At 42.4% G+C, this 23,364-nt stretch overlaps 3 protein-coding genes across 4 annotated transcripts in view; 2 read left to right on the top strand and 1 right to left on the bottom strand.

Moving 5' to 3' along the window:
• Positions 1-408: 408 nt before the first annotated feature.
• On the top strand, positions 409-13,081 carry LOC117267408 (activator of 90 kDa heat shock protein ATPase homolog 1). The gene is made up of 9 exons (XM_033643304.2): positions 409-683; positions 7,891-8,081; positions 8,215-8,297; positions 8,382-8,499; positions 11,092-11,183; positions 11,279-11,407; positions 11,590-11,691; positions 11,772-11,823; positions 12,263-13,081. Exons 1-9 carry the CDS (start codon positions 604-606, stop codon positions 12,433-12,435), a joined length of 1,020 nt encoding a protein of 339 aa, XP_033499195.2. The 5' UTR covers positions 409-603; the 3' UTR covers positions 12,436-13,081.
• Positions 13,082-13,364: 283 nt separating this feature from the next.
• On the bottom strand, positions 13,365-20,932 carry LOC117267409 (dr1-associated corepressor). Of its 2 annotated transcripts, XM_033643307.2 has the most exons (6): positions 20,807-20,932; positions 18,615-18,687; positions 18,254-18,347; positions 16,185-16,301; positions 15,705-15,804; positions 13,365-13,610 (listed from the first exon to the last, which is right to left on the bottom strand). In XM_033643307.2, the coding sequence occupies exons 1-6, from the start codon at positions 20,846-20,848 to the stop codon at positions 13,584-13,586; spliced, it is 453 nt and encodes a 150-aa protein (XP_033499198.1). In that variant the 5' UTR covers positions 20,849-20,932; the 3' UTR covers positions 13,365-13,583. The 2 variants fall into 2 exon arrangements, with proteins under 2 accessions (XP_033499198.1, XP_033499197.2); XM_033643306.2 differs by lacking the exon at positions 18,254-18,347 and having other exon boundaries at positions 18,548-18,687.
• Positions 20,933-23,204: 2,272 nt separating this feature from the next.
• LOC117267286 (phospholipase B1, membrane-associated) overlaps positions 23,205-23,364 on the top strand; it is a 29,938-nt gene continuing 29,778 nt past the window's right edge. The window contains exon 1 of the mRNA XM_078175436.1: positions 23,205-23,362. Coding sequence (XP_078031562.1) covers positions 23,302-23,362 — 61 coding nt within the window. The 5' untranslated portion in view covers positions 23,205-23,301. The remainder of the gene's footprint in view (positions 23,363-23,364) is intronic.

Genomic DNA, 23,364 nt, shown 5'->3' with positions numbered 1-23,364 from the left:
AAGAAGAAGAAGAAGAAGAAGAAGAAGAAGACGTAGTCTCCGGTCCAGCAGGGGGCGGTGATGCGCTGCCGTTAAACAGCAGTAGAAGAAGAAGAAGAAGAAGAAGAAGAAGAAGAGGAAGGAAGAAGTCTCTGGTCCAGCAGGGGGCTGTGTCGACCTTCCGTTAAACAGCAGTAGAAGAAGAAGAGGAAGGAAGAAGTCTCCGGTCCAGCAGGGGGCGGTGTTGACCTTCCGTTAAACAGGAGTAGAAGAAGAAGAAGAAGAAGAAGAAGAAGAAGAAATAGTCTCCGGTCCAGCAGGGGGCTGTGTCAACCTTCCGTTAAACAGCAGTAGAAGAAGAAGAAGAAGAAGAAGAAGAAGTCTCCAGTCCAGCAGGGGGCTGTGATGCACTGCCGTTAAACAGCAGTAGAAGAAGAAGAGGAAGGAAGAAGTCTCCGGTCCAGCAGGGGGCGGTGTTGACCTTCCGTTAAACAGCAGTAGAAGAAGAAGAGCAGAAGCTAGCAGCAGCCAGAGGCTTCTAGAAACAACGTGCACCGGGACAGCGACCGGTAAAGCAGCAGCTCGCGGAATCTCACAGTCACAGAGTGAACCGGCGGACCGAACATGGCGAAGTGGGGAGAAGGAGACCCTCGGTGGATCGTGGAGGAGAGAGCTGACGCTACTAACGTCAACAACTGGCACTGGTGAGTTTTAATGAGGCTAACGGTCCTGATGCTAATGCTAACAGCACACCGTGTGTCCGATCAACACAGTGTGAATATTTCAGCACAGACACGTCGTTAATGTGTATTTATCTTTATTTAAACATGTCTGATGAACAACAACAAAACAATCTCACATCTGATTTTATTATTCTTTTTAATGTGACGTTAAAGATCAACGGCGGAACTCGTCACAGCAGCTCCGTCACAATAAATACACCGATAATCACCACGGTGAGTTTCGTCAGATTCATCAAACCGACTTTAGGTTAATCTGAAATTAAAAAAACAAAAACAACGTAAACTGAGAAACGGTAACGGCAGGTCGGTGTGAACACAGCTGACCTCTCTGAGGCCGGACCGACAAACTGTGACGTAGAAAACCATTCAAAGCTCGTGAGACTTTACTGCGTTAATGTTTAGAATTTATGACATCACAGTTTCATGACGTGTCTCATATTTTATAATAGGACAGAGCTGGCGTGGTGACGTCACAGTGTGGAGCAGCTGTAGATCTCATTAAACAATGATGTGAACAAACTCAGTGTTTTAACAGACATGACTCATACATCACAACGTGGGAACATTAGTGTCGTCACAGACATGTTACCATGGAAACAATCAGACTGACACAGAGAGCCTGAAAGTTCAAAAAAAAAACTCCACCGACTGGCGCCATTACAGACCCGATCTCTAACCTGCTGCTACGCTCACACTTCTGACATCACAAACCAAAGAGTGACATCATCACATTCAGCAGAATCTCCTCTCTCTGCTCATGTTGATGATTGGACTCATGGTTCTGACAAAATATTTTGTACACAGACACACTGTGTAAAGACACAGACACACTGTGTAAAGATACAGACACACTGTGTAAAGACACAGACACACTGTGTAAAGATACAGACACACTGTGTAAAGTCAGACACACTGTGTGAAGACACAGACACACTGTGTGAAGACAGACACACTGTAAAGATACAGACACACTGTGTGAAGACACAGACACACTGTGTGAAGACAGACACACTGTAAAGACACAGACACACTGTAAAGATACAGACACACTGTGTAAAGACAGACACACTGTGTAAAGACAGACACACTGTGTAAAGATACAGACACACTGTGTGAAGACACAGACACACTGTAAAGATACAGACACACTGTAAAGATACAGACACACTGTAAAGATACAGACACACTGTGTAAAGATACAGACACACTGTGTGAAGACACAGACACACTGTGTGAAGACAGACACACTGTAAAGACACACACACACTGTAAAGATACAGACACACTGTGTAAAGACAGACACACTGTAAAGACACAGACACACTGTGTAAAGATAGAGACACACTGTGTAAAGATAGACACACTGTAAAGACACAGACACACTGTGTAAAGACAGACACACTGTGTGAAGATACAGACACACTGTAAAGACACAGACACACTGTGTAAAGATAGAGACACACTGTGTAAAGATAGACACACTGTAAAGACACAGACACACTGTGTGAAGACAGACACACTGTGTGAAGATACAGACACACTGTAAAGACACAGACACACTGTAAACACACAGACACACTGTAAAGATATAGACACACTGTGTAAAGACAGACCCACTGTGTAAAGATACAGACACACTGTGTAAAGACAGACACTGTGTAAAGATACAGACATACTGTAAAGATACAGACACACTGTGTAAAGATAGACACTGTGTAAAGATACAGACACTGTGTAAAGATACAGACACGCTGTGTAAAGATACAGACATACTGTGTAAAGATACAGACACGCTGTGTGAAGATACAGACACGCTGTGTGAAGATACAGACACACTGTAAAGATACAGACACACTGTGTGAAGATACAGACACACTGTGTAAAGATACAGACACGCTGTGTGAAGATACAGACACACTGTGTAAAGATACAGACACGCTGTGTGAAGATACAGACACACTGTAAAGATACAGGCACACTGTGTAAAGACACAGACACACTGTAAAAATACAGACACACTGTGTGAGGATACAGACACACTGTGTAAAAATACAGACACACTGTGTAAAAATACAGACACGCTGTGTAAAGATACAGACACGCTTTGTAAAGATACAGACATACTGTAAAGATACAGACACACTGTGTAAAGATACAGACACACTGTGTAAAAATACAGACACACTGTGTAAAGACACAGACACACTGTGTAAAGACAGACACACTGTAAAGACACAGACACACTGTGTAAAGATACAGACACACTGTGTAAAGATACAGACACACTGTGTAAAGATAGACACACTGTAAAGACACAGACACACTGTAAAGACACAGACACACTGTGTAAAGACAGACACACTGTGTAAAGACACAGACACACTGTAAAGACACAGACACACTGTAAACACACAGACACACTGTAAAGATATAGACACACTGTGTAAAGACGGACACTGTGTAAAGATACAGACACACTGTGTAAAGACAGACACTGTGTAAAGATACAGACACACTGTGTAAAGACAGACACACTGTGTAAAGATACAGACACACTGTGTAAAGACAGACACTGTGTAAAGATACAGACACACTGTGTGAAGATACAGACATATTGTAAAGATACAGACACACTGTGTAAAGATAGACACTGTGTAAAGATACAGACACGCCGTGTAAAGATACAGACATACTGTGTAAAGACACAGACACACTGTGTAAAAATACAGACACACTGTGTGAAGATACAGACACGCTGTGTGAAGATACAGACACACTGTAAAGATACAGACACACTGTGTAAAGATACAGACACACTGTGTAAAGATACAGACACACTGTGTAAAGATACAGACACGCTGTGTGAAGATACAGACACACTGTAAAGATACAGGCACACTGTGTAAAGACACAGACACACTGTAAAAATACAGACACACTGTGTGAAGATACAGACACACTGTGTAAAAATACAGACACACTGTGTAAAAATACAGACACACTGTGTAAAGATACAGACATACTGTAAAGACTCAGACACACTGTGTAAAGATACAGACACACTGTGTAAAAATACAGACACACTGTGTAAAGATACAGACATACTGTAAAGACTCAGACACACTGTGTAAAGATACAGACACACTGTGTAAAAATACAGACACACTGTGTAAAGACACAGACACACTGTGTAAAAATACAGACACACTCTGTGAAGATACAGACATGCTGTGTGAAGATACAGACACACTGTGTAAAGATACAGACATACTGTAAAGACTCAGACACACTGTGTAAAGATACAGACACACTGTGTAAAAATACAGACACACTGTGTAAAGACACAGACACACTGTGTAAAAATACAGACACACTCTGTGAAGATACAGACATGCTGTGTGAAGATACAGACATACTGTAAAGATACAGACACACTGTGTAAAAATACACATACACTGTGTAAAGACACAGACACACTGTAAAAATACAGACACACTGTAAAGATACAGGCACACTGTGTAAAGACACAGACACACTGTAAAGATATGTAAAGATATAGACACACTGTGTAAAGATATGTAAAGATACAGACACACTGTCTAAAGACACAGACACACTGTCTAAAGACACAGACACACTGTGTAAAGATACAGACACACTGTGTAAAGACACAGACACACTGTGTAAAGATATGTAAAGATACAGACACACTGTTAAGATACAGACACAGTGTAATTTGCAAAAGTATCGATACTAACAGTGCACGCCACCTCAGCACCTGTCGGGTGCGTGTGACGGGTCTGACGGACACGCGCTGTGCAGGCAGTGTCTGGCAGGCACAGAGCCCTCGCTGCAACCCGGCTTGTTGTCGTCGCTGTGCATGTATGCGCACATTTCTGTTGCTGTAATATGACCAGCGCAGCTGCAGGAGGATCAGAGCAGCCAGTTTTGGTCAAAAATGATAAAGGAAAAAGCGCTCTTTGGTAATATTTAGTGAAGTGAACACAGCACGCTGCAGACGGCAGGTACAGCCCCTCCCCTCAATAGCAGCTGAGCAGCTGGTGTCGCCAGCATCAAACTAAAATATAACTTCTAACGTTAATGTGGGAGCTAAGCAGTAAACTTTATCAGTCATGCCCATCTGTAACATTAATAGACAATGTTAGTTTAACAGGACAACATAATTATGTGTGTCTGAAAGTTATGTTAACTGTAAAGTCACAGATTGAAGCTGAAAAAACATTTGGTTTCTCCCCTAACCCCTGGTTCTCTGATCACATAGTGAGGTAGAAACAGGAGCATCCTGAGCCTAAACTACCAACTCTATTTGATCAGCAACAAAAATATGGTGCCAATTCACCAGAAGCACAGAAAATAAACAGGGCTGTAGATAAATACATTTGTATGGACAGATCTTGTTTCTAGTTGTTGTGTTTTTGCTGCTGTATCGAAAATGATATTGAGTACTGAATATTTTCCTGGGTATCGATATTGAGTTTGAAATTTTAGTATCGTGACAACCCTAACAGACACACTGTGTGAAGATACAGACACACTGTGTAAAGATACAGGCATGCTGTCTAAAGATACAGACACACCACGTAAAGATACAGACACACTGTCTAAAGATACAGACACACCACTTAAAGATACAGACACACTGTCTAAAGATACAGACACACTGTGTAAAAATACAGACACACTGTGTAAAGACACAGACACACTGTGTAAAAATACAGACACACTCTGTGAAGATACAGACATGCTGTGTGAAGATACAGACACACTGTGTAAAGATACAGACATACTGTAAAGACTCAGACACACTGTGTAAAGATACAGACACACTGTGTAAAAATACAGACACACTGTGTAAAGACACAGACACACTGTGTAAAAATACAGACACACTCTGTGAAGATACAGACATGCTGTGTGAAGATACAGACATACTGTAAAGATACAGACACACTGTGTAAAAATACACATACACTGTGTAAAGACACAGACACACTGTAAAAATACAGACACACTGTAAAGATACAGGCACACTGTGTAAAGACACAGACACACTGTAAAGATATGTAAAGATATAGACACACTGTGTAAAGATATGTAAAGATACAGACACACTGTCTAAAGACACAGACACACTGTCTAAAGACACAGACACACTGTGTAAAGATACAGACACACTGTGTAAAGACACAGACACACTGTGTAAAGATATGTAAAGATACAGACACACTGTTAAGATACAGACACAGTGTAATTTGCAAAAGTATCGATACTAACAGTGCACGCCACCTCAGCACCTGTCGGGTGCGTGTGACGGGTCTGACGGACACGCGCTGTGCAGGCAGTGTCTGGCAGGCACAGAGCCCTCGCTGCAACCCGGCTTGTTGTCGTCGCTGTGCATGTATGCGCACATTTCTGTTGCTGTAATATGACCAGCGCAGCTGCAGGAGGATCAGAGCAGCCAGTTTTGGTCAAAAATGATAAAGGAAAAAGCGCTCTTTGGTAATATTTAGTGAAGTGAACACAGCACGCTGCAGACGGCAGGTACAGCCCCTCCCCTCAATAGCAGCTGAGCAGCTGGTGTCGCCAGCATCAAACTAAAATATAACTTCTAACGTTAATGTGGGAGCTAAGCAGTAAACTTTATCAGTCATGCCCATCTGTAACATTAATAGACAATGTTAGTTTAACAGGACAACATAATTATGTGTGTCTGAAAGTTATGTTAACTGTAAAGTCACAGATTGAAGCTGAAAAAACATTTGGTTTCTCCCCTAACCCCTGGTTCTCTGATCACATAGTGAGGTAGAAACAGGAGCATCCTGAGCCTAAACTACCAACTCTATTTGATCAGCAACAAAAATATGGTGCCAATTCACCAGAAGCACAGAAAATAAACAGGGCTGTAGATAAATACATTTGTATGGACAGATCTTGTTTCTAGTTGTTGTGTTTTTGCTGCTGTATCGAAAATGATATTGAGTACTGAATATTTTCCTGGGTATCGATATTGAGTTTGAAATTTTAGTATCGTGACAACCCTAACAGACACACTGTGTGAAGATACAGACACACTGTGTAAAGATACAGGCATGCTGTCTAAAGATACAGACACACCACGTAAAGATACAGACACACTGTCTAAAGATACAGACACACCACTTAAAGATACAGACACACTGTCTAAAGATACAGACACACTGTGTAAAGATACAGGCACACTGTGTAAAGATAGACACACTGTGTGAAGATACAGACACACCGCGTAAAGACACAGACACAGTAAAGATACAGACACACTGCGTAAAGACACAGACACAGTAAAGATACAGACACACTGTGTAAAGATACAGACACACTGCGTAAAGACACAGACACAGTAAAGATACAGACACACTGTGTAAAGACACAGACACACTGTGTGAAGACACAGACACAGTAAAGATAGAGGCACACTGTGTAAAGACCAAGACACACTGTGTGAAGATACAGACACAGTAAAGATACAGACACACTGTGTAAAGATACAGACACACTGTGTAAAGATACAGACACACTGCATAAAGACACAGACACAGTAAAGATACAGACACACTGTGTGAAGATACAGACACACTGCGTAAAAATACAGACACTGTGTAAAGATAGACACACTGTGTAAAGATACAGACACATTGTAAAGATACAGACACACCATGTAAAGATACAGACACACTGTCTAAAGATACAGACACACTGTGTAAAGATACAGGCACACTGTGTAAAGATACAGGCACACTGTGTAAAGATAGAGACACACTGTGTGAAGATACAGACACACCGCGTAAAGACACAGACACAGTAAAGATACAGACACACTGCGTAAAGACACAGACACACTGTGTAAAGATACAGACACACTGCGTAAAAATACAGACACACTGTGTAAAGATACAGACACACTGTGTGAAGATACAGACACACTGCGTAAAAATACAGACACTGTGTAAAGATACAGACACACTGCGTAAAGACACAGACACACTGTGTGAAGATACAGACACACTGTGAAGACACAGACACACTGTGTGAAGATACAGACACACTGTTAAAGACAGAGACACAGGAGATCCAGGTGTGTTTACCTGTCTTTGGTCATCTGGACTTTCAGGACTGAACGAGATGCAACAAACTGGTCATCGGACAAATTAAAATCTCTGTTGCTGGGTCTGAGTGTGGAGAATGACCAGGGGAGGTGTGAGGTGACGGAGGTCAGCAAGCTGGATGGAGAGGCTTCCATCAACAACCGCAAAGGGAAACTGATCTTCTTCTACGAGTGGAACCTGAAAGCTACCTGGACAGGTGAGGGGGGCGTGGCTTAACATGTGACAGTGCTCTGCTCTCAGACAGAGGACAGTCAGACAGAGGACAGTCAAACAGAGGACAGGTGTCCTTTGTCTCTTTGATAAGAGTCTGTGTCCCATCTGTCTCACAGGAGAGTCCAAATCAGGAGTGAAATACAAAGGAAGCATCGAGGTTCCAAACCTGTCTGACGAGAATGACATGGAGGATCTAGATGTGAGTTCAGTGAAAAATCTGCTGTGAGTGTGAGTGCGTGGAGGAGGAGGAGCTAACGAAGCCTGTCGTGTAATCTGTGTCCAGATCTCTGTGTCCCTGAATAAAGACGAACCTGAGACGCCTCTGACCGACCTGATGAAGACAAAAGGAGCAGAGAAGGTCCGTGAGGCTCTGGGCAGCTACGTGGGCTTCTTAAAGACAGGTGAGTGATACATACGCCATCTTAAAGGAACAGTCCGTCAGACTCAGTCAGACAGAAGAGTCAGGATCAGTTGCCTGTCTGTCAGTGGTCGTCACATCTCTGTAGGTGACATCATCAGAGGACATCATACCTCAGTCCTGCAGGATTTATAGGGACCTTAAATGTCTGATGTCATGTTAACTGTTCTCAAACTCTGTGACACATGTCAGCTGTTCTCAAACACTGTGACACATGTCAGCTGTTCTCAAACACTGACACATGTCAGCTGTTCTCAAATACTGACACATGTCAGCTCTTCTCAATCACTGTGACACATGTCAGCTGTTCTCAAACACTGACGCATGTCAGCTGTTCTCAAACACTGACGCATGTCAGCTGTTCTCAAACACTGTGACACATGTCAGCTGTTCTGACACACTGACACATGTCAGCAGTTCTCAAACACTGTGACACACGTCAGCTGTTCTCAAACACTGTGACACACGTCAGCTGTTCTCAAACATTGTGACACATGTCAGCTGTTCTCAAACATTGTGACACATGTCAGCTGTTCTCAAACACTGACACGTCAGCTGTTCTCAAACACTGTGACACACGTCAGCTGTTCTGACACACGTCAGCTGTTCTCAAACACTGTGACACACGTCAGCTGTTCTGACACACGTCAGCTGTTGTCAAACACTGTGACACATGTCAGCTGTTGTCAAACACTGACACACGTCAGCTGTTCTCAAACACTGTGACACACGTCAGCTGTTCTGACACACGTCAGCTGTTCTCAAACACTGTGACACATGTCAGCTGTTCTGACACACTGACACACGTCAGCAGTTCTCAAACACTGTGACACACGTCAGCTGTTCTCAAACACTGTGACACACGTCAGCTGTTCTCAAACACTGTGACACACGTCAGCTGTTCTCAAACACTGTGACACATGTCAGCTGTTCTCAAACACTGACACGTCAGCTGTTCTCAAACACTGTGACACACGTCAGCTGTTCTCAAACAATGTGGCACATGTCAGCTGTTCTGACACACGTCAGCTGTTCTCAAACACTGTGACACACGTCAGCTGTTCTGACACACGTCAGCTGTTGTCAAACACTGTGACACACGTCAGCTGTTCTCAAACACTGTGACACACGTCAGCTGTTCTGACACACGTCAGCTGTTCTCAAACACTGTGACACATGTCAGCTGTTCTGACACACTGACACACGTCAGCTGTTGTCAAACACTGTGACACATGTCAGCTGTTGTCAAACACTGTGACACACGTCAGCTGTTCTCAAACACAGTGACACATGTCAGCTGTTCTGACACACGTCAGCTGTTCTCAAACACTGTGACACATGTCAGCTGTTCTGACACACTGACACACGTCAGCAGTTCTCAAACACTGTGACACACGTCAGCTGTTCTCAAACACTGTGACACACGTCAGCTGTTCTCAAACATTGTGACACATGTCAGCTGTTCTCAAACACTGTGACACATGTCAGCTGTTCTCAAACACTGACACATGTCAGCTCTTCTCAAACACTGTGACACACGTCAGCTGTTCTCAAACACTGACACACGTCAGCTGTTCTCAAACATTGTGACACATGTCAGCTGTTCTCAAACATTGTGACACATGTCAGCTGTTCTCAAACATTGTGACACATGTCAGCTGTTCTCAAACATTGTGACACATGTCAGCTCTTCTCAAACACTGTGACACACGTCAGCTGTTCTCAAACACTGTGGCACGTGTTGTGTTTCGATTATTTACAGAGACAGTTGTGACGTTGGCTCAGACTCAGAGCTCAGAATCACCAGTGTTCACTGTTTCCCACAGAATTACAATCTGTGTGTGAACCAAAGCTGAAGGAGCATCTCTGTGAGCTGCTCTCCTCCTCCTCTTCCTCCTCCCCCTCGTCCATCATAGAATCGCACAACAGCGTAGTGTGACACATAACATACGTGTCAGCAGCTCTTAAACAATGCCACAGAAGAAGACAAGAAGGAGGTGCAGGATGGTCAGGGATCGGCTGTGTTAGTGTGCACTGTTGTGATTGGAGGACCCCGTGGGGACTGAGGTTCACAGAGAGGATTCTGGGTCGTATTCTTTATCAGCTACTCAGTGTTGTGTGGAAAATATGATGGCGGATAAAAACCAACAGAAATCAAATGAAATATAAATTTACCACATGTGAAAAAGTTCATTTCAAACAGAAGTAAGAAAGTTTTTAACCTTAAATCTGGCACAATAATTCAGAGATGTCCGTGCCACAATTGTCTGTGTGAACAGGATTTATTTTGACAGTGATGAGGAGAAACTTCCTCCACAGTTATCTGACAGAGTTTCAGAATAAAAGCATGTAAAGTGAACTTCCTGTGTTAATAAAATGTTGTAAAGTAGAAGTGGTACAGACGACTCCCCCTGCTTTGTTTCCTCATCCCCTCAGAGAAACATCAGACCTCTGCTGTGTCTGCTCTCTGTCTCTTCTCTGACTTCACTTCCTGTCTGTGTTCTGTGACCGCGGGGCATCAGATTTCATCTCATTGAGACTTCCTGTTTAAATAAAGTTTCTTATTTAATTCCAGAGTTCACACAGGGGATGATCCTGCCGACAGCCAACGGTATGGCCAAACCGCCGACCACGTCACAGTCCAAAGCCAAGCTGGATAAAACTCAGGTTTGTCAGACGTTAGCTGTTGTTCCTCAGTAACTGTGACATCAGCCGTGACATCAGCAGTGACCTCACCTTCATCTTCATCTCCTCCTGAACAGATCTCCTCCTCAGGCAGCATGGCTGCTCCCATCAACACCGGCGTCAAGATCCCCACCTGTAAATTTAGCATGAGAGAAACCTTCCTCACCTCACCAGCTGAGCTGTACAGAGTCTTCCTCAACCAGGAGGTCAGCTTCATCACCTGAGTGTCACTCTGACCTCACAGACCGCACTCAATCAGAATCAGACACGTCTGACCGTCTGTCACTTCAGATTCAGATTCACCCATTCATGTTTCAGTCACTCAGCTCAGATATGATGTGTGGTCATGTGATCAGTATGACAGTGTTTGTGTTTGGTGAACGTGCAGATGGTCCAGGCGTTCACACACGCTCCGGCGTCTGTGGATGGAGAGAGAGGAGGAAAGTTTCGTCTGCTGGACGGAAACGTTTTTGGTGAATTCACAGAGCTGGTGAGTCGAACATTACAAAGATTTGTTTTTGTACAAATAAAGATGGAAAACTTCCTAATGATGGATCTTCTGTCCGTCAGGTCCCTGATGAGAAAATAGTGATGAAGTGGAGATATAACAACTGGCCCTGTGGTACGTTCTCTGTCTGTCTGTCTGTCTGTCTGTGTGGTGACTAAACACTTAACGTCATCATCAGGTTCATACATTTAAGGGTTTCCTGATCCTGTCTGTTCTGAACACCTGTTTCCACCTGTGTCTTTAAGCCGCGCCCCCTGATTAAGAGCCCAGTCTGTTCTGATTGGTCAGTATTTACAGGTGTTCTTATCTCACCTGAGGCCATTAAATAAAGGCTGCGACACTTTACGACTCCTTTTACAGAGGAGGTGAATTCATGAATGTAAAAATGAGGCCTCGGTTGGCGCCCAGTGGCGTGCAGACTCATGAGGCTGCAGCAGCCGTGGGTTTGATCCCAGCCTGTGGCCCTGTGCTGCATGTGATGATGACGCTTCTGTGTAGTGTCAGTCTCTGGAACAGGTGACAAGTGACATGTGACTGTGTTTGTTCTCCACAGAGCATTACGCCACCATCACCATGATGTTGTTGGACAGGAGCAGCGAGACGGAACTGAAGGTGGAGTGTCGAGGCGTCCCGGAGAACGAGGAGGAGCGGACGAAAGAGGGCTGGAAGAGATACTACTTTGAAGCTATTAAACAGACATTTGGCTTTGGAGCGCGGCTCTTCTGAAGACGGTTTCCTGTTGGCGAGCGTTTTCTTCTTCTCTCTCCACATTTTTAAACTTCAACATGTCCCGTCGTCGCCAAGCAGAGACGACGTGGCCGTGTCGTCACCTGTCTGTCTGTGTAAATGTTTTTATTTCATCATATTTAAATCTAGCCCTGCCCTTCCGTCAGTCTTTGGTTCAGGCGAGTGAAGAAACGGAGCGTGCCTTTAGGACTCCGGACGGAAAACAAAGAAGAAGAAAATTGGCGTCCTCTTCTGTAAATCAGTAACGACTGTACGAGCTCAGAGGAAAGTTTGGTTCCTTCGACTGAAACAGAAAAAACAGTGTGTGATGAATTTTTTACTTCTTTAACTCTGTCAGTGTCAGTGTAGTGAAGTTGCATGTTTCATTTCAAACTGACCACTGGATCCTCATCGAGTTGTTAGTCTGACCTTCAGCTCTGACCTACAGCTGGGACGTTGCCACAGAATGTTTCTCAGTCATCACTTCCTGGTGCAGCGAGCTAGTTAAGGTAGTGATTCCAAAAGACATGTTTGCTCATTTTGGCTTCAAAATGTAAAAACACACAAAGTTTAATTTATTCATCATTTCAGTCCCTCATCATGTACAAAGATTAGTTTCTTGGAATAAAGCGACCCTGTATGCTCTGCACCTGCTCCTTCATCTCAGCACACATCATTCAGTCTGATTCATAACGTCTGGAAAACCTTCAGTTAAAGTGTTTTAAAAATCAGAAACTGTGACGTCACTGTTCAGCAGGAAGACGCTCTCAATTAGATGTTGTCTTCTTCTTCTCACCAACCACAGAACAACGTCCTGTTTTAACTCAAGTTTAAAGAAAAGAATCAAAAGTCTGAAACATTTCACATCATTATCAAAGTTCATTAGACTTTATCAAAGTACTTTTTCTCCAAAGAGAAAATATCTACGTCAAACAAAAATAAAGAGCTTCAACTCAAAATACCTCATTTATATTCATCTAAAGAAACAAAACCAAACTTTACATCAGCAGCTAAATGTGTCAGATATTCTCTAACTGTTTCCTATCCCCAAACACAAAAACTAAACTTATTTTTTTTCTCACAGTTCTCGTGTTAAAGTTTAAATAAAGATAAATGAAGTGACGAGCGGCTGTCCTCTGGCTCCTCCCTCAGAAACACACCAACAGCTCCGACTCCTGAAAACAGACAAAAAACAGCAGTTAAACACTGAAAACCAGAATCTGAAACAAAGTTTAAATGAAGATTGAAACTCCTGAAACTAACAATTTAACACAAGTCTGGAAATAGAGTCCTGCGTTAAACAGTCACTGAGGTCACAGTAGTACCACAGGGTGTTAAAGTCCTCTGACTCTGGTCTAGACTCACAAGTCAGTCTTTAGACGCTTTGCTTAACTAAAGACTGATGACTTTCTCCCTTATTTTGTGTTTAGATGGGCGGATACAATTTCAGAGTTTAAAAAAACTCCCTACGTTGCAGAACCAATAGTAAATCTGCAGGGCGGTCCTTCGGTGGCTCGCTGAACTCTTGTGCTTGTAAACATAGTCCCACTAGAAACACGTGTAGCGGTACAAAATGGCTCAGCCATGCTCGCAGAAAACTCCGTCAAAGTTAGTGGATGTTTGTCGTGTTTGCGGCGACACATTCTCGCCAACTAAAAGAAACAAACATAATCTTTTACAAGGCCATGACTCATCCGTCTGGCCGGACTATAGAGGCAATCGCCTTGTTGTTTACAAATACTTCTGGGTAGAAAACCAGCAGAGCTTTTAGCTATATATATATATATATAGATATATATATATATCTATATATATATATCACATTTTTCACATCACTGTATCACCGTTTAGACTAATCCGATGTTTGTAAAGTCTATAAACACAATGATTGAACAAACATTACTATTTCTGTGTGCACGTTTAGCTGGGCTAACCGTTAGCTGTTAGCCCTGTTAGCCGTTAGCGGTGTCTGTAATAGGTAATAACTCATTAAACGGTCCGTGGAAAAAAATATTTTTTCCAGCGGATATCTTAGTTACAACATGATTGAGCTAGCAAAGCAGTTTTGTGTTGCTATGTGTGGTATTTATTCAGTTTTGGGAAATCACGATGTCTAGAAAGCATCAGTGGCTGCAGCTGACAGGGACAGCTAACAGCAGCAGCAAAGCTAACATCAGGACGTCATCTGTTAAAAACCTCCCGTTGTCGGATACGACATGAAACTACTCCAGTTAGCTCAATCATGTTGTAACTAAGACATCCGCTGGAAAAATATTTTCTTCACGGATGAGCACACGTTTGATAAAACAGAGTTTAATCTCTCGGCATCCATTTTCAAGCTCTCTGTGTGTTTGTTTCCTTGCAGACGAGAAAAGGAGGAGCGCACATTTCCGAGTAGGCGTGTCCTTTTCAAAAATGCAAGAGGCGTTGCTTTGATGCTGGCCGTTTTCGCCAGTGTGTTAAACACACTTTAGAAAGGAGTGTCCCCAGACTAACTCTGGTCAGGTTAATTAACTCATGGTTCCTCAAGGAGAACGTTCATCTCTCCATCTTTTATAAACGTTTAGTTTGGTCTGCTTCATCTCAGCTGACACAAAGTCACTGAGGTCACAGTCGTACCACACAGTGTAGACACACTGTTAAACAGTCACTGAGGTTTAAAAGCATCATCATAAAGGATTGATTGTCTCAGAGTGATGTCAGTGATATTACTGATTATAATATCTGATGTTGACCAGTTTATTGTTGCAGCTGGTTTTAAATGACTGTATTCAGCTGAGTGTATTTGTCCATTGTTCATTATGTTTTATATAATGAATCTGCAGAGTAACTGAAGGTGTCAGATTAATAAATATTATAATCTCCTCTGAGACAGAGTTCAAGTATTAAGTGTCATAAAAACACTTAAATGTACTCGGTCACTGTTTCAGAGGAGAATCAGAAAAACTTAATTTGTTCTCTGCAGAGTGATGAAGGTTACGGCCTCAGGGGGGCGCTGTAGGGTCAGACTGACAGTGACAGCAGCATCATTAAAACTTCCTCTGTGTCTGAGCTGTTCTGCTGACAGTGAAAGGAGGAACAGGAGCTCCTCCTGACGGTGAGAGGAGGAACAGGAGCTCCTCCTGATGTGTTTGTGCCACAGAACAGAACCTGAGTGTGTCAGAATATATAGACCTGCTCTGCAGACGATGGTGAGACCAGGAACAGGAACTCCTCAGAGAACAGAGCCAGAACCTGAACCTGAGTTCAGCTGCAGATAAAATACGTACTCCGGAGCTGGAGTCGTTGTCCAGTGAGTCGACACTCCGTCGTGGCTTCTTCTCTGCGACTTCAGACAGTTTTTTAACAGGAACTTCAGGTCGTTTGGTTCTGAAGGGAAAAAAATCAAATATTCATCAGAGCTGAAAAGATTTAAATAAACAGAGAGTTCATCAACATTGAATCTTAATCGCATATGAATGTTTTTATTCAATTTCATAGACCAAACTGTCCGACTGAGACGATGATCGATGACGATGATTGATGAGGACACAGACGACAAAGATCTTCTCAGTCTGACACTGAGCACAACTGATGTCACATCATTTTAATTTACAGCCTTTAAAACTAAAACAACAAAATAATATTAAAGTCACAACTTAATATTATTTTGTTGTTTTAGTTTTAGTCCAGTGAGTCGACCTGACACTAACGAAACATCAGCTCAGCCCCAACACTGTGTGATGTCACCATCAGAAGTCCGTCTCTACCTGTACAGCGGCCACATGCTCAGCCCTCTGGTGTCCTTCTGGGCTGCCATAGACGTGGCTCGCTCCGCCAGGTCTTTGAGGAAGTCGAACAGCTTCTCTGAGTCGATGCACTGCTTCCTGCACAGGAAAACATTTCATATGAAAATATGAGTTCTTAAACACATCAGAGTCTGTGTCTGTGCTGCATTCATTGACCGCAGTATTCATGAGTTTCATCAGTCTGATGTAATTTAAACTGTGGAAGGTGTTAAAGAAGTGATTTAGTGTTTGTCAGACACAGTATTTTACCTCACAGTTTGTCTGTGAAGTAAACCACTGTCTGTCTGACTGTGAGGTAAAATACTGTCTGTGTAACAAACACTCACCCTAACTGATGTTTTTATGTGTCTAACATATGTTTAGTTGCACAGCAGGATGTTTAGTTTCAGACTGACACCAGCTGACTGTGGATAAATAACTCATCCAACCTGCTTCAACAGAGACTGTCCCTTTAAAAGTGCGGCTTCAGTCACACCTGAGCAGGGGCCTGTATCAGGAAGCAGGATTAATGTCTTAGCGAGGTAACTTCAGGGTTATCCCTGGGTTTTCGGTCTCACGAAGCCGGTTCAGTTCTTATCGGGGTAGATCACCATGGTAACTTACTCTGAACGGCTATCCTGCTCCGGAGCAGGGTAAGTTCAGGGTTGAATCTGATCCTATAAAAAGCACCACCCACTGGCCAATCAGCTGTTGATGGCTGACAGAAATGCAGCCCAGTCATGACGGGAAGTTTAATTCATTTGATTGATTTTGATTTGAAAGTTTATTTTGAACATTAAAAAAGAAAAGAAAGCATCAACAACAGACAATGAAAAGATTGTTCAAAAAGGAGTGGAAAGAAGTGGAACTTTCATCCCACCCCTTCATAAGAAAGAAACTGATCATTTGCAGACACTTAATAGCACCATTAATTAGTGCCAACATTTTGTTTTGTTGGAGGAAATGATCCCTGTTAAAGATAATGGGCCTAATTGACAGCTTTGCTGCTGGAAATGTGGAAAGTAGCCTATCATGTCTACACTTCATGGTGTTTGAGGGATTTTCCTTTTTGTTTTTTAAAGAGGGACACTAGCTATATTTTTGTGCAGCTGTTAATTTCTAACACAGCTCAATATCAGGATGATTTTATTCAGACTATCAATTTGGTGTTGATATGATTTAATTGTGGCGTCAGCTTTAAGCTTTATTGTAGCATATATAACGTTATGACAAAGAAGACCAATTTATCAGACGCAATGATGTTAGACAATAATTGTAATACACGCAATTCATCTGCGCAGCATTGATTTCATGGGATTCAAGGGTGTGATCAGTGTCAGATGTACAGGTACAGGTACTGTAGCTACTTGAACCAGTGATGAGTCATTTAACCTACACATCATTTTATTTGCTGCCTTGTTTTGTCTTGATTTTTCCCTCTCTCCTCCTCTATTTCTTCTTTCCTCACCCGTTTCTTTTTCTTCTCTATTATGTGATTTCATTGATGTTTTGACAGGGGAATTTCTTTGATAAGCTTTTAGTGGCTTCTAACCTCTCCGGCACTTTTCTTTTTTTAATCTTGTAAATGTTATACTGTCTGTTTTTAACATTATGTGCAAATAAACTAATCTAAACTAAAACTAAACATTATTCATCCCGTTATGCGTTGCCACGCATGTTTCCTCCTCCTGCAGCTGCCACGGTGTTGGCCTTTTCTCTAATGTTGCTTTTCTTCTCCTCATATTTTAGTAGAATTAATCTCTGATCCTCACATGAGAAATACTTTTTTTCCCCTCACATACGGCGCTCTGTGAGGACGCTCAGTGACGCTGCGCTTCTCTCATGATTGTGATTGGTCCGCTGCGTGCGTGTTCACGGCTCTTGATAAAGCAACTCTGGGTTGAGTTACCGAGTTGATATCCAGCGTCGTGATACCGATTATCCTGATTGCCATTGTTAGGGTTAGTCAACCCAGGATAGGTCTGGGTAACCCAGGAAAGGTTGATCTCACTTCGTGATGCAGGCCCCAGGTGAGTTCCGGGCTGACTCACATGTGAGCAACAGACACGACGGCGCTGAACTTGGACTGAGTGATCAGGTAGATTTTAGTCAGCAGAGACTTGAGGAACATTTCCAGAGCTCGAGCTGATGATGGCTGCAGTTCAGGAATTTATACACAGCAACACAGCAGAGACGACACGGCAGAGACAACACAGCAACGCAGAGACAACACAGCAGAGGCAACACAGCAGAGACAACACAGCAACATAGCAGAAACAACACAACACAGCAGATACAACACATCAACACAGCAGAGACAACACAAATAAAAATCTAAATCTGACTTGAGCACTGAGATCTCCTCCACTGTGACGTTCACACACAGTTCGTCCTGCAGCTTCAGAAGGATACAGATAATCACAGGAACTGCCATCGCTATCCTCCCCACCTCCGTGTCCTTCTGCATCATCTTCTTGATCCGACTCTGTAACAAACAAATAAACATGACAGCCCCTTCAGAGATACTTAAACACATCACTGCTGCATTCGGGTGCTCCTCGTAAACCTCTGCAGACCAAACCCACAGGGACAGAGTCAACCACAAAGAGGAGAGGAAGGGCTGATGGTTCATTCATTCATTCATTCATTCAGTCACCTGAAGCCTGGTTCAGCGTTAACAAACTCTGAGCTTTCAGTTTCAGCTGATCAGAGTCGGTTCAATCGTGTTCAGTGTTGAATGAACTGTGGTCATCAGTGAAGCTCTGATACTACAAATCACCATGGCAACAGGTCAGTAACACACAGAGCCTTCATTTTAAGCCAGAGACTGCACACATTTATCTTTAAAAAACACCTGTAGAAAATGTTCACATTATTTGACTAAAAAAAAAAGAAGCATTTTAACATCAGTTTGGACCACTCTAGCTCGTAGCTACTTTATAGTAGGCTGTACATAATCCTATACAGTGAGGTGATAGTTTTGTTTTTTTTATGGCAGGCTACTTTGTACTAGTAGGGTTAGTACAACAATAATGGTCTTTTGAGAGAGTGAGGAGGGAGAGATTTTCTATTGTAAGGACCCTAGAAACCCATTTTCACTGAGACATATTGAGGTGAGAGGTAAAGAGAGCCCTTTAACCAGTTTTAGCAAAATTCATACCAAAATGACCAAAAGGCATCTAGGGGGGTCTGGGGGCATGCTCCCCCAGGAGAAAAATTTGTATACATTTGATTTAAAGGCATCAATCTGGTGAATTCTGAGAGCCAAGTTATGATGGCAGAATATGTATAGATTTCAACATCTTTGTGCTTTTTATGTGTGAAAAATGTTCTAATTTTAGAACACATACTAAACACACTAGTGCTACGGATTAGTGGTTAAACATTGCAGTCATCAAAAGAAAAATGACTAACATAGGCCTACTGATCTGCCTCTGGAGCGCCAGTGTTTCCCATATGCAACTATATGACCGCCGCTGCTGATTTTATTTTATTTTTTTCCGTCTTAGCTCTGGACGCGTCATATCCAGGCCTATAGAACAGGTCTATACCTTGTCCTTTTATCAAATAATCTAAATGTTATTCATCTTATTTACATGACAGCATGTCATTTCTGTCTCTGCGTGGTCGCACATTTACAATCCTCCTCTGCTGTCTGTATTGCGCACGGCAGAGTTTTGCCCCGATGCCCACACACACACACACACACACACACACACACAGACACAGGTAAGCACACGCATTTTCCTCACCCAACCACGTAAATAACAAAGCTAAAGAATTCTCAGTAGGCACTCCAGCCGGTGCGCTACAGAGTGACGTTCATTTGGCATTTTATATCTGGCCGATTTTTGGAGAAATAAACGCTGTGTTAATATGTTTACCATGTTGTTTGGGGCTTCTTCTATTTTTTTCTCTTTGAAATTTTTACCGAGGTCCGGACCTCGGTGACCTCATAGCTGGCTATGGCCATGGTCATAAGGACAGAGGGATGTCGTATGCTGTAAAGCCCTGTGAGGCAAATTGTGATTTGTGATATTGGGCTTTATAAATAAAATTGATTGATTGATTGATTGATTGATGTTCATGTCGTCATAGAAAAGATAAATAAATAAAAGCAGAAGTAAATCACACCGATCAGAGATCAGCAGCAGACTGAGCAGGTTCATACTCGCGACTGTGAATAACCGTGACATGACGTCATACACAGAGCTGCAGGTAAAGTGTTTTAATTTACAGGTCAGGTTTTCTCTCTGATGTCATCAGACCAGATCAAACCTGAACACATCTGATCTATAATCTGCTCCATCGTCATCACATTAACACAGACTGATCAATCGGCTTCTGCTGGAAATATCCCGGGAAGTTAACCCGGGCGATCACAGTAAATGAACCCAGGTATCAGAACATTAATCTGGGTAATCATGGTTGACAGTGGTGATGTGTTTACTGTGTTTACTGATGTGTTTTAATGAAGTGTCAGATTTCCGACAGTCGGTGAAGGCAGCACGAGCTCGTCGTTCACTGAGCACGGTGTTTTGTTTTGTTTTTTAAATCTTTCCCTTAAACACCGTTAATTCAAACCGGAAACAGTCGGTACTCACCGGAGGAAACCGAACATTGTACCGTCTCTTGGCTCCCGGCATCTTTCCGCCTTCAGTGTGAACCGAGCCGTCACATTCTGCTTCATGTTTCCACCACACACCGACTCCATTTGTTTACCTTCACCTGAAAACCACCTGAAGACGTCACACCAATAATGACGTCACCACAACGGTCACTTCCTTTCCGAGTTCATAGAATATTTAGAAAATAATTTTATTAAACTCAACAGATCAGAGGAAGTTTGAATATTCATCGGGACTTTTTAATATTTTATATTCACTGATCGTTTCTCTGAGTTATTAGAGAATATAAAATATTATAAATATGAGACGTGTGAAGGTTAATATGTGAAAATATAAATCTATACACAGAAACACATGATGCTTTTTATTTTCTCAGCAAATTAATTAAAAATCAAAACAAATTTTTCTATAATAAATAACCTCAAATATTTCAAATCCAGCTCAGTTAATAATAACAACAATAATATAGACAGACAGACAGACAGACAGACAGATAGATAGATAGATAGATAGATAGATAGATAGATAGATATCCTTTAAATCTGATGAAGAGGGCTATGTTACACTGACACAGGTCCAGGAAATGCTTCAAATACAAAGAGAGCACTTCACTGAGCTCCTTCAACAACAACAGAATAACTGCAAAGATTTCATTAAGCTCATCCTGGACAATTCGAACAAACGGCTTGATGACCTAATGAGAGAAAACCAAGAACTTAAAATGAGCCTACAGTATACCCAAAACAAAGTTGATACTCTTAAAACTGACAACATCAAACTGTCTGCCGAGTTGAAAACATTGCAGACGGAGCGGCTCAAAGCCAGTGAGGGGCTTCTTTCCTCAGCTACACGGATGGAGTACTTAGAGGGCCAATCTAGAAGGAACAACCTGGTCTTTGAGGCTCTTCCTGAATCACCTAATGAGACCTGGGCTGTCGTAGGATAAGGTCCGTAAACTACTGGTGGAAAACCTGAAAATGGGTCCTCAGCATGCCATAGAGATGGAAAGGGCACATCGCACCGGTAAACCAGCTCAGAATGGCAGATCCAGACTAGTGGTGGTCAAGTTCCTCTGTTACAAGGATAAGCAGGCTGTCCTCACGAAGGCCAAACTCCTCAAAGGTACAGACATCTTTATCAATGAGGATTATACTGAAGCAGTTCGTCAAAGGTGCAGGGAGCTGCTCCCAGCCATGCGCGCAGCATGAGAACGTGGGGACACTGCTTACTTAAAGCATGACCGTCTCATTGTCCATCCTGCCAACCAACGCAATGGTAAACCTGATTGAGTAGCCTACGCTCTGTCCAGGTGGTCAGCGTTGAATGCTGCTGCATTATTTTGTTTTTTATTTATTTTGTTTTTATCTATGGAACTGGACTCATACTCACTGACAGTAGTTACATCCAGGAGAACTTCCATGGGCACTTAGCTTTCAACCCACTGGAAGGGTGTGAAGGTGGAACAGACTTTTTGTATAATGGTTGTTTTGACCCTGATCTGAATGTATTTCGTCCACTAATGGCAGAATCAAAAAAAAATGTTTGTCTTACACTGAAACACAGTTTAATTCCTTGTGTGGAAGCCTCCCTGAGGATTCAATGTCACTTTCAACTTTCCACATGAATATACGTAGTCGGCCTAAAAATTATGATCTCCTAATTCACTACTTATCCTGTTTGAAACATGATTTTACTGTCATTGCTCTCACTTAGACTTGGCTCTCAGATGATGTAGAATCTCTGTATGATCTGCCGAATTACACTGCAGTTCACTGTAATAGGGAGGGCAGGACGGGTGGTGTTTCCCTGTTCGTGCATAGTGGCAGCCACTTCATTAACAGAGATGACCTTAAGCTTAAAACAGAAACTAAGAACATCAAGTCCACATTTATTGAAAGGAAATAAAAGGAGGAAAAAAAGAATTTGCTGGTAAAGCTACTTAAAGGAAATTTAATGGAAAAAATATGACTACATTTAAAAAACTAATTGATGGTCTATCCTGGGAGATGTATACCCAAATTGATGTAAACCGTGCATACCAAGCGTTTATTGAACCCTTTAATTCTATTTTAGATAAATGTTTTCCATTAGTTACTGCAAAGAAAGCCAGAAAGCAAGACTTTTCTAAGCCTTGGTTTACTAGTGGGATTCAGAAGTCCTCAAAGAAAATAAAATGTCTCTATAAGAACTTTAAATTAATTCTCCTCTGAGCTGTTTGTGTTGTTGAATTAAAGGTCTCGTCTACCTTTTTATCAGAAACGTCTGTAATTATAAATGAATTATATCAGTATATGACTGATTATCAGACTGACTGTGGGACTGATGATACAAAGGTCAGAGATAACGTTAACAACCCTTCATTACTGAGGTTATTTAACACAGATAAACCCCCCAGGACACCAGCAGCAGGACGAGTCTTTATTCTAGAGAGGACTTATAGTGTCTCTGTGTCGAGGACAAAGACAGACGACATGATGCTGAGGACATGTGTCCTGTTCGCAGTCTGTGTCTCAGCTGCTCGTCGTGTTGACGGT

Source organism: Epinephelus lanceolatus, chromosome 15, assembly GCF_041903045.1.
Source record: "Epinephelus lanceolatus isolate andai-2023 chromosome 15, ASM4190304v1, whole genome shotgun sequence".
NCBI lineage: Eukaryota > Metazoa > Chordata > Actinopteri > Perciformes > Serranidae > Epinephelus > Epinephelus lanceolatus.
Note: the sequence above shows the minus strand (reverse complement) of the source record. Positions and strands in the feature narration are given on the sequence as shown.

Coding starts and splice junctions, on each gene's coding strand:
- LOC117267408 (XM_033643304.2), top strand. CDS start 604: ATGGCGAAGTGGGGAGAAGGAGACCCTCGGTGGATCGTGGAGGAGAGA. Junction 8,298..8,381: donor ATGACATGGAGGATCTAGAT/GTGAGTTCAGTG, acceptor ATCTGTGTCCAG/ATCTCTGTGTCCCTGAATAA. Junction 8,500..11,091: donor CGTGGGCTTCTTAAAGACAG/GTGAGTGATACA, acceptor ATTTAATTCCAG/AGTTCACACAGGGGATGATC.
- LOC117267409 (XM_033643307.2), bottom strand. CDS start 20,848: ATGCCGGGAGCCAAGAGACGGTACAATGTTCGGTTTCCTCCG. Junction 15,805..16,184: donor AGCATGTGGCCGCTGTACAG/GTAGAGACGGAC, acceptor TTTTCCCTTCAG/AACCAAACGACCTGAAGTTC. Junction 13,611..15,704: donor ACAACGACTCCAGCTCCGGA/GTACGTATTTTA, acceptor GTCTGTTTTCAG/GAGTCGGAGCTGTTGGTGTG.